Source organism: Octopus bimaculoides, chromosome 4 (assembly GCF_046866305.1).
Source record: "Octopus bimaculoides isolate indiv1 chromosome 4, ASM4686630v1, whole genome shotgun sequence".
Lineage (NCBI taxonomy): Eukaryota > Metazoa > Mollusca > Cephalopoda > Octopoda > Octopodidae > Octopus > Octopus bimaculoides.
In genome coordinates, this window is record NC_142931.1 from 143266960 (window position 1) to 143277612 (window position 10653).

General features: G+C 37.5%; 1 protein-coding gene across 50 annotated transcripts in view; it reads left to right on the top strand.

The window, feature by feature from the left end:
• LOC106872026 (DISP complex protein LRCH3) overlaps positions 1-10653 on the top strand; it is a 249406-nt gene that overhangs the window by 192336 nt on the left and 46417 nt on the right. For 38 of the 50 annotated variants that reach the window (XM_052967554.2, XM_052967550.2, XM_089351651.1 and 35 more), the window contains 3 exons: positions 1719-2025; positions 6506-6634; positions 10144-10213. In XM_052967554.2, the coding sequence (XP_052823514.1) occupies positions 1719-2025; positions 6506-6634; positions 10144-10213 (506 nt within the window). The remainder of the gene's footprint in view (positions 1-1718; positions 2026-6505; positions 6635-10143; positions 10214-10653) is intronic. The other 12 variants (XM_052967558.2, XM_089351648.1, XM_052967562.2 and 9 more) reach the window with 1 other exon arrangement.

Below are 10653 nucleotides of genomic sequence, written 5' to 3' on the forward strand. Positions count from 1 at the left end.
TAGAATGGCAGTTAGACACTAAAAGGTGATCACACACAAACACACACGATCAGATAGTGTGATGTACATCTCTTCCTCTCATTACTTTAGAAAAGTTTTTGTGTTTAATTAAGAAATCATTACATAATTAGATAATCGCTTAAGTAATTTTATACGGAGTAATATTAGATGAGCTGTTATCTCTATTGGCAACACAGACCAATGAAATCTTCTCCATGTGGTTGCATGACATGCTAAAAATAGTAGCCAAATCTCCATGTCACATTCAACCATCTTGAAATACTTGATTGCATAGTATTAGATATTTTGTCTGACACGAAGGTGAGATAGTCATGGCTGGAACCCCTTTGTTCATAGGTTCTCTTGAGCAGGGATCAGCTGGAGTGAACAGATATATTATAGGCATTTTAACCCATTCACATTATTCCGTCAAAAGTAATATTTATTTATTCACTTTTTGAATTAATCATGCACCATCTTGCGGCTTTGAGATTCTGATGAAGTGACTAATAAATTTTGGAATGGTATTGTAGGGTTGGTGTGAGACGCCAAATCGGGACAGTGTGACCATAAAGCAGGTAGAATATTTTGGCCAGTTTAAATGCTAAAGGGTTAATTATTTCGTAAAATATATGTATACTTGTCTGTCCACCTGACCAGTGGAAACGAAAACAGTGTGAAGTGCATTGTGGCAAGTGATGTATAACATCTGAATGTCTGGTTGATGCCATGATGTATGTGTGCGCGCACGTGCATGTGTGTATGCTTGTGTGTGTGTATAGTAGTATGCAAGACAACCAAAGAGCTTGTACATAATCTTTTGATCTTGTAGGAATAGTAATTGTACCATCTTTTAAAAAAGAGGACACATTGGTTAATGTAGAAAAGCAGAGAAAAAAAAGGAAAAAATAATATGGTTATCCAGAACATGTTTAATGCCAGTTGAGATCTGACCCAGTGGACTTATGGTCAAACAGCAACAATATAATATCATTCTTTTCCCAATCAGAAGAATTATACCACATGAAGTATGTTGATAGGAGTGTGACAGTGACATGCCCATCTAACCCCTGCTAGCATGGAAAAATGAATGTGAATCTAACAAATGAGTATGAAAAGATGTATGTGTATATATATATATATATATCATACATACATACATACAGGGTGTCCACAAAGTCTGGGTACATGGGGATTAACACATACTTTAAGAAATTATTATTTCTTATATTTAATTGTTTATGTTATGATTTTATTTACTCCATGTACCCAGACCTTGTGGACACCCTGTATAATGTGTGTGTGTGTGTGTTTGGTTGGTGTTAGGAAGGGCATCCAGCCATAAAAGCCATGCCAAAACAGACACAGAAGCCTGGTGCAGGCTCCAGCCTGGTCAGCTCCTGTCAAACCATCCCACCCATGCCAGCATAGAAGGAGCACGTTAAACAATGATGATGATGATGATTGATATAGGGATTGTTTGAAGTCGTCTACAGATTAAGAAAGACGAGGTAGAATTTTGGATTACTATGAATAATTCTCCAAAATTCTGACTTCCTTATTTTTCTTAGCACATATATTTAAGTTTGACACAGGAAGTCAGTCATATGAATGGTATTGTATTTGTAATTAGAGTTGTGTACTCTAGGTTTAAATGTGACTCCATCTGTGTGTGCGTACAACTCCTTAAAAGAAATCTGTTATGTTCCTTTCTCCAGCGGTGTTCCGGATGAAAATATGAACCCGTCTCCTGCTTCGTCAAACGCTCCCAGTCGCAGTTCTTCAACCAGTTCGATACACAGCAGCACCAATGACAAAACAGTTAGCAAAACGCTGTCTGGCAGCCGTCTACGGTTAGACAAGAGTGCAACCTCTACGTCTTCAGCTTCTTCAAATGTCGTCCGCCGTACGAAACCAGGAGAGAAGTCGGGCAGCAGCCAGGTGTCGAGCACCAATTCCAAAATTGCTGTGACGACTTCAAGTCGGTTACATATGTCAGGAACCAAATCAAACCATGTAACGCCGGTTAGTATTATCAACTGACCGCCAGATGGTCACCAGTTCTGGTTGTTGACATTTAAGTGGCATTATTGTTATTGTTATTGTTTTGTTTGTTTGTTGTTATTGGGACTTTCAGATCTTGATTGTGGTTAAATTCTATTTTCTTCAGCCACTAATTCATTCTTAACTTAATTAATCACTTGTTTAAACTTAATTAATTTGTGTTAAACTTTCATCTTTTCTTCTATTCTCTTCTCTTATTTTGTTTCTTTTTTTTTTTTGGTTTATTTCTTCACTGTCAAAAGAAGAATGTTATGAAATATTTATTTATTTATTTATATTGTTTAATCTGTCCATCGTCTTTCTTCCTACTATCTGGTCTCTTTTGTATTTCATTTCCTGATGTTGAGGTTATTTAAACAAGTCTCTTTTTTTTTTTTTTTTTTTGTTTGTGTGTATGTCTGTGAATGTGCATCATTACAACATTTTAGTTTTTCTGCTTCAACATTTCCAATACTCATTGGTTACAAGCTTTAAAGATCAATGCTGCAGTTGTTATTGATTACAAATATTGACTTCAGAACGCTACTGCAACAGAGCACATCGCTCTCCAAGTTCTCTCACAAAAATGTTTCTATATTCTCTTCCTTATAAACATAGTGTTTGTTTCCAAACGGTATAATATTTCCGCTTGATGGTTCTGTGGTTTCGAGGTTTCATGTTCAATCTCAAAGTGTCTGCTATGATATCGTTAGGTCGTTGAGCACTTTTATGAGTGCAGTTTGGTAGATGGAAACTCTCTGGCAAGACTGTTCAAGGGATTGTGTTTGTTTTTGCGTGGTAGACCTAATTGGTTGTTTGGTGTAACATCACCACCTGGGTCATAAATACCTTTATTAGAGCCCACCCTGTTGTAAGTTCATTTGGGACAACTAACCTCTAAGCAAAACTACCCCAGCTGATAATTGTGTATCTACTCATGTAGCTTTACAGGTGTCTACAAAACGTTTAATTTACTACTTCCATGCTGCAGAGCTGACTCGATAGTAGCGCTTTGATGCTACATGTCACATTCTGAATTACATGTGGCAGACTAGCTTCACTTCTCTCAGTCCCATGTGTTACATAAACTAAAATATCCCCTTTTCTGTTGGGTACCTTGTCACACCATACCCCAGTTCCATGTAATACATTATCACAACTTACCTCTGTTCTCTGTGATACACTATTGTAACTTACTCCAGTTCTCTAGGGCTACTTATCCCTCACCGGTATTTGCCTTTCCACTGTTTGAAGGCTACCTGTTCTTGGTTTCGGTTCTCTCTAACGCTAACTCACCTCAGTTTTATCCCTCATTCTACAACTGTTCTTATTAGAGGGACATCACCTCTACATACATTGACACTGTCTCGCATACAAAAGGATCTCATCTATGTAAAACAGTGAATTGAAATATTTCAGAGATTATCTACGCAATTAATATACAAAATTCCCCCTCTGGGGATGGTCAGAATTCTAAAACAGTCATGTGGGGCTTTCTCAATGGCATGCCAATGTAAAATTATGTTAAAGTGTTTCCTTGGTGGAGCCTGACTGATGATGAGTCGTGTCTCATGTGGTTTGTTTCTTGGAACAAAAAAGAAAATGTTACCTCTGCCAAGGGAGATAATTCGGTAATGTTAGATAATCAAAATGATTGGAAAATAATGACTCAAAGCAGATAGTAGTGGATCTTGCCTTTAAATCCAACTATGAAAGTAACAAACATGTTTCAGCTTTATTAAAACTCTTCAGTGAAATATATTCAACTCAGTTTGCAAAACTTAGAAGTGATCAGTATTACAGAAGTAGAAAGAGCCATTATTAATGAATATTACTAGAAATATCCACTTGGCCAAACTTCTATAATCCATAATCACCTGAAAACCCTCTGATTCTGTTTTTATGGTTTGCTTTGGTTTTTGAGGTACTCCGAGTGAAGCTAGAGTCACCAACTATTATATGCGAGAGCAGTAATTCAGTGATCTACCGTTAAATTGTATAGGAAAGGAGTTTACCTAAAACCTTGCTCTAGCAGATTCACACTAAAAGTATTTAGATACCATTGCATACTGTACACACACACACACACATAAAGATAGATAGATAGATACAAGCACCTTACAACCATGAAGAATTGATACTGAGGATGTGCGGAGGTGTTGATTTTCAGGTCAGAAGTCTTTGTCGGCGTGGAAGTAGTCAACAGCTTTAACATACTTGTCTCCTTGTCTGTCTGTCTGTCCCGTTTGTGTGTCTCCACTCCATCAATACATTAACAGCAGTATAAAGCACAGCATCAGCTGCTGCAAGGAACTATACTTAATCTCTGTGTTAGTGGTGTGTCCTGCAGAATGGTTACAATTCTCAGCAGATGATTTTACAGTTAATTTGAAAGTTTATTTAAATCGAAACCATTACTTGGCCTGTGAATTGTCTCAATTAGTAGAGTCTTGTGGTATACAATTTCAACTCCTTATATTTTGATTTCATATCTTACCAAAGTCGGCTTTGCTTTTTGTTATTCTAGAGTTGATGAAATAATTTCCAGTCAAGATATGGGCTTGATTTTAAATCAACCAAACACTTCCCCAAAGTTTGAAGTCTTGAAAACCAGTCTCCAACTTCACTGTCCTATTTCTCGCACTTTAAAAAATTTAAGGTTTTATATCTCTATGCAGAATTTAGAAACGCCTACCCTGAACTTATGTCTACACCTACCCACATCTACCCCTGACTGACCTGTTTTGTCCCTGACCCGAACATGTTCTTCCCTCAGACCTACATGTCATAACCAGCTTACATTTTGCCTCACTGACCTACGTGTACCACTGTGCTCAGCATGTTCCCTAACCAGACTACATGTGCTATCACTGAACTACATACAGTTTTACTTGACTCAAGTCCTGTCAACCTACAAATACTGAAACTGAGCCCCAGCCACCCCTTTCTCTGCAGTGTGATTGGGACTGGAAAGGTGTGCAAGGCTTGCCTCAACACCTTTGACTAGAACATTAAAAAAGAAAAAAAAAAAGACGTTGCTTTCTGGGATGCGAGTTCACAGTTCCAATGAAGGTTCGCATAAATTTACATGTAATGTTTCTTTTAGAATAGTTTTCACATTGTGGTTTTGAACTTTTAAAAGCTTATACCACATGTAGAATTGCATTCATGTTGTTAGCAGTCTACCAGGCAGCTGTCTTACATGTGACCCTTTGTGACTCTCATCAAAGTCTCAAAAATATTCCATTCCTTGCATAATTTCTTGAGTGACCAAAGATCACATTGTAAACAAAGTTAAACAGATAAGTTCTTGTTTGTGGTTGCCACCTCTAGACTGATCAAAAAGTTATATGGACAGGGAATAAAGATATAATGCTGTGGTGTAACATGGAGGCACATGGCCTAATGGTTAGAGCAGCGGACTCGCAGTTGAGGAATCGTGGGTTTGAATCTCAGGCCCGGCGATGTGTGTGTGTTTATGAGCAAAACACCTAAGCCCCATGCGACTCTGGCAGAAGGTAATGGCAAACTTCTGCTGACTCTTTCGCCACAACTTTCTCTCATTCTGTCCTCCTGCATCTAGCAACTCACCTGTGATGGACTGGTGATCCGTCCAGGTAGGGAACCTATACGCCAATGAAACTGGGAAACCAGCCCGTATGAGCCAGTCGTGGCTCGAGAAGGAACAAGCAACACTGGTGTAACAGTAGTAAGGGAGGTAACTTTGTGATGATCATTATAACAAAATATGTTAAGTGTTGCACTTTACGAAAGTAATAGCCTTAATGATTATCAAAGTGTTATGAAATTCTTACAGCACCATATTATTAATAGAATGTGTTTACCTGTTATCTATGAAGGAGCAGTCTTAGTGAACATTGACTGATAAAAACGAATGTTTACAGAAGTTCCACTTTTAGTCTTTACATTTTACATCCAGCTCCGACATTCAACTCTATTTTAGTTTCCTGTAGAATGCCGTGTTTTTTCCTCTCTCAGCAAAGGAACTTGTCCTTTAAATCTGTTTAATTGAGCCATAGTTTGTATTTGAAACCCCAAGATACCACTTGTGACTTTACATGTGCAAGTGTCCAATATCATTCCCTTCCATAGGATGTAGATGTATTCTAAGGCAGAGTGTTTCCAAGAAATAGTTTCTGATGGTGTTTTCTGTTAATGTAGGTCATAAATTCTTTGGTGTGGGTTCTAATTGTTTCCAGTCCAGTGAAGTGTATTAAGGAGCACGAAGAAAGTGGAACCACCTTTCCTTTTTCAACCTGCATGTGTGTTGTTTACTCTTGTGTTTCTATGTTTTAACCCTTTAAATAATATTTTGGGTGTGTGTGTGTGTGAGTATGGAGATGGGACGGCATGCTTATGAAGAAATGTGCTGTGAATATTCATTTTGTCAGTTCTCCTCTACTAACCACCATCTGGCTGTTTTCACTAACCTTTTTCACAGGAAGAGGAGTTTAGACTAAAGCACGAAGCCTTGATGAATCAGCAGAAGCACGAGTCACAAATCTTGAAGCAACAACTCGAAGAGCAACGGACAAAAACTGCTTCAAAGGACTTGGTAGGCATGACGAAGGTGTGTAAACTCGTGTGACAAACTGCTTCTTTCCCAGCACACAGCCATTCTTCTCTCAATTTTTTTTTCTTGCACCATTACCTGCCCTAGCTCTTTCTGAATCTGCTTTCGTCTGTCTTAGAGATATTCTTGTAGTTCAATTTGATTCTTATTCTCGTTGGTGAAATTACTTTATCTTGTTGTCTTCAGTTTCTCTTTCTTTTACTCACGCATGCTGTTGTTATTCTCTCTCACAATTCTGCATCATTTCTTTAAATAATTTGTATATTTCTGTTCAGTTTTTCAAAAAAGAATTCAGTGCTTTTTATTTTCTCTGTTTATTTCCACTAATTTTGTTGTGTTGTTGCTGTTGCTATTAAGTCATTCCAAATTTAAAGGTCTCTGATTTTTAAAAACAAACCTCAGATCTATCATGTCAACTATGACGTTTATCTCTTATGTGATCTTACTGCACACACTCACACTGCACTCCAATGCCATATTTGGCATTGTGGAAGTGCACTGCAGCCTTTTAACACCTTACTGTATCCATTGAAATGCCACAGTCTACCTGCACCCAGTGAGAATCACTGACAAGTTTTCATTTCTCTTATTTTTAACCAATCTCAAGAAGTTCTGTTTGTCCTCAATTATCTATATAACTGTTGTGTGTATTGACCAAATCTCTCTTTCTTCGTCAACACAGGTAAGACATGTAAGCATCTTTTATTTCCTGTCGTTCATTTCCATCAGTTTGTAGCTGAAAGCAAAGCAGGGTGGGGGAGTAAATTTCAATAAAAATTGCCAAAAAAGGGTGTGTGGGGGGATTCTTGTTTGTATATAGATTTTTTTATTCCACATATTTTGAGATTAAGGTAATCCAAATAATCTAATTATTAATATCTCTAATATCATAATTACTGGTTTATGCAAGGTTTGTAGAAGACTACAAATATTTAATGTATCACCAGTTGTTCATAGTAAAGTATTGTGTCCTATAATAATAATAATAATGTTCTGATATAGTACCAGGCAGTGGCTCTCATGTCTTCTGATCTTAGCTGATTGGTAGTGTTATCATGTTTTGTCTTAGTCTAAAAAATGGGTTACAGCAAATATTCTGATCAATACTGCAAATTTGCTTGTCAGTTGCTTGACCATAATCAGTTGAACATGTCTTTTAGTGGCTGATGATATGTGCAATTCTGACCATGAGCAAGAGTAGTGGGGTAGCATCATAGCTATGTGTTGAGAGGAATTCTTTGGGGTCTGACTAATTCACCTCTGGAAACACAGGTGTTTTGTTCATCATCCTTAAATAACTCTTGTTCAGGAGGGACCTATTGAATGGAATCAGCTACTTGACCTGCAGAAAATTCTGATCCCCACCTGTAAGGTCATGTCCTCTTTATCTTGATACAAGGTCACCGTGTCATGCACATGTGTGTGGTTGTGATCCATACGCCTCTTCTACCCTTATCAGACGGGTATGTTGATGGATATATTGGGCTTTGTATATTTGTACCCTAACATCACTTTGATGGCCTGTGCTACTCTCTCACTAATAATTATCATAATGATGATAATAATAATAATAATAATAATAATAATAATAATAATAATAATAATAATAATAATGATAGTGTAAGAGCAGAGGATCAGGTTGTATTTTGGCATTATTTGACACTTAATGTTGTTGTCCGTAATCGTCATCATCATCCTAGCATGGGTTGGACGATTTGACTGGGGACTGGTGAACTGGATGGCAACACCAGGCTCCAATCTGATCTGGCAGAGTTTCTACAGCTGGATGCCCTTCCTAACACCAACCACTCCGAGACTGTAGTGGGTGCTTTTTATGTGCCACCGGCACGAGGGCCAGTCAGGCGGTACTAGCAACGGCATATATGTATTCCCTTTTCTTTTACTTGCAGTTAGTCTCTCTCTCTCTCTCACACACACACACATCACATTTCTTCTTGCTAGAGAAATTATTTACCCTTTTATTCTATTCTCTCTTGCCTTTGCCTGCCACACTCTCTCTCTCTCTGCCACGTGTGACATCTGATGCTTATTACCCTGCATTTGATAGAAATCAAAATGTCGTACTCACGCCGTCAACCTCACCAGCTGCAGCCATTTTCTTCCTATTTGTCTGTCAGACACAGAAAAGCCAGCATTATTGACCATTCTTTTGGATTTCTGAGGAAAGGTTGAGAGAGAGAAAGGGAGAGAGTGGGAAGAACTTCAATATATATATATATATATAATATATATATATATATATATATATATATATATATAGAGAGAGAGAGAGAGAGACAGTAAAGATTGGTTGCCAACATAACATGGCAGTCCTGGTTTAGGGCGAATGTTGCTGTAGTTTAGCCCCAGGAGACATGGTCTCCAGCTGGCTATACGACATGATCTGTGTCCTTATATTTTCGAACAAGGGAATCTAGCACCCCCACTCAGCCCAAAACAATATCTGTGTATCGTGATTTCCAGGTTATTTCCCTTCATCAGCACAGAATAATTGTTCGACTAGAGGTGGCGCTGCCAAATTCCCATTCGAAATATATAGTTTTCAAAGTGACAACTAGTCACTGATCTATGAATTAGAAAATTACTATTTTTAAATCTCACAACGAGAGATATTCAGCAACAGTACTTTGGAGTAAAGATCGTTTGCCAACATAACATGGCAGTCCTGGTTTAGGACGAATGTTGCTGTAATTTAGCCCCAGGAGACATCATCTGCAGCTGGCTATACAATGTGATCTAAACCAGGACTGCGATGTTATGTTGGCAAACGACCTTTACTCCAAGGTACTGTTGCTGAATATCTCTCGTTTTGAGATTTGAAAATAGAAATTTCCAATATATTTATATATATTTAGTAAATGAGCATGTGGCTGTTTTCTTTCTTTGGATATGAACAAGCAATGTCATCTCTCATTCTATATATGGTTATGTTAATCCTCATTACTCTGCGAGGAGCTTAGGCCTGTGACTATTTCATGTCAGTGGATGTGATCTTTGGCAACCTCTTTGCTTTTAAACAGAGTGAGACCAATTGCTTGCGCTTCATTCTCCATGCATCCTTTTCAGGTCTTCTTTGGTTGTCCAACTTTTCCCTATATGGTTATGTGATAACGTCTAAATTTTTATTTCAAGCGTCAAACGTAAAGTTAATTCTATTTGAAGTATTAAAAAAAAAAAATGAAGCATTATATGTCTTTTTTGAACCTAACCCTAAACAATAAAATGGCTTTTGCTGATCTTTATTAGAAGAGAATCCTTGTGTTTTGAAAACGAACCCTTGGAAACTAGGTACTTTTGCAAGGGAACCAGTTTGTTTTATTTATAGTGTTATGTTTGATAGGTTTTCTAAAAAGTGTAGAGCAATGTGGAGTATTTCTTGAGGTAAATAATAATTGTTTAAAATCTGTTGCTGATTGTTTGGAATTGGTTTCCTTGCTTTGATTTGGAACTAAATATGTATTTCTCTCTGTCTTGTGTGTCAACAGCGATCTCCTGGAGATTCTTCTATCAGTTACAGTAGCAGTACAGCAGGGACTAAAACGGCTACAAAAACAGGTAAGCTGACACCTATGGCCCTTCGCGTCATTAAACCTTGCTGGGTCCCACTCCCTTTTGTTTTGGGGTTTGTAAAAGCTCACTGATTCTTTTAGGATAGTGTATTGTCTTAGGATTGAATAAGAAAACAAGTTAATAAAATTTCTTTATTTAGGCCAATTGGTGAAGTAAATATAATCTATATTTAATCATTATATTTTGTTTTTTTTTAATTTTTTTAAAATTTTTATTTGTGTGAGTGTAAGTGTTAGGTGTGTTATTTCCTCATCGTCTGTAATGTATCAAAATGTCCTGCTGTTGTAGTTTATGTTTAGACGACAATATTGTAATGTCAAAGCACACATGTAGCTCACTGCATTCTGTCCTGTTGCACCAACATCTGTTTCGTTATTGTTGATGACCTTGGGTGTTTAGGTAGAGCAGCTACACTGTCATAACTA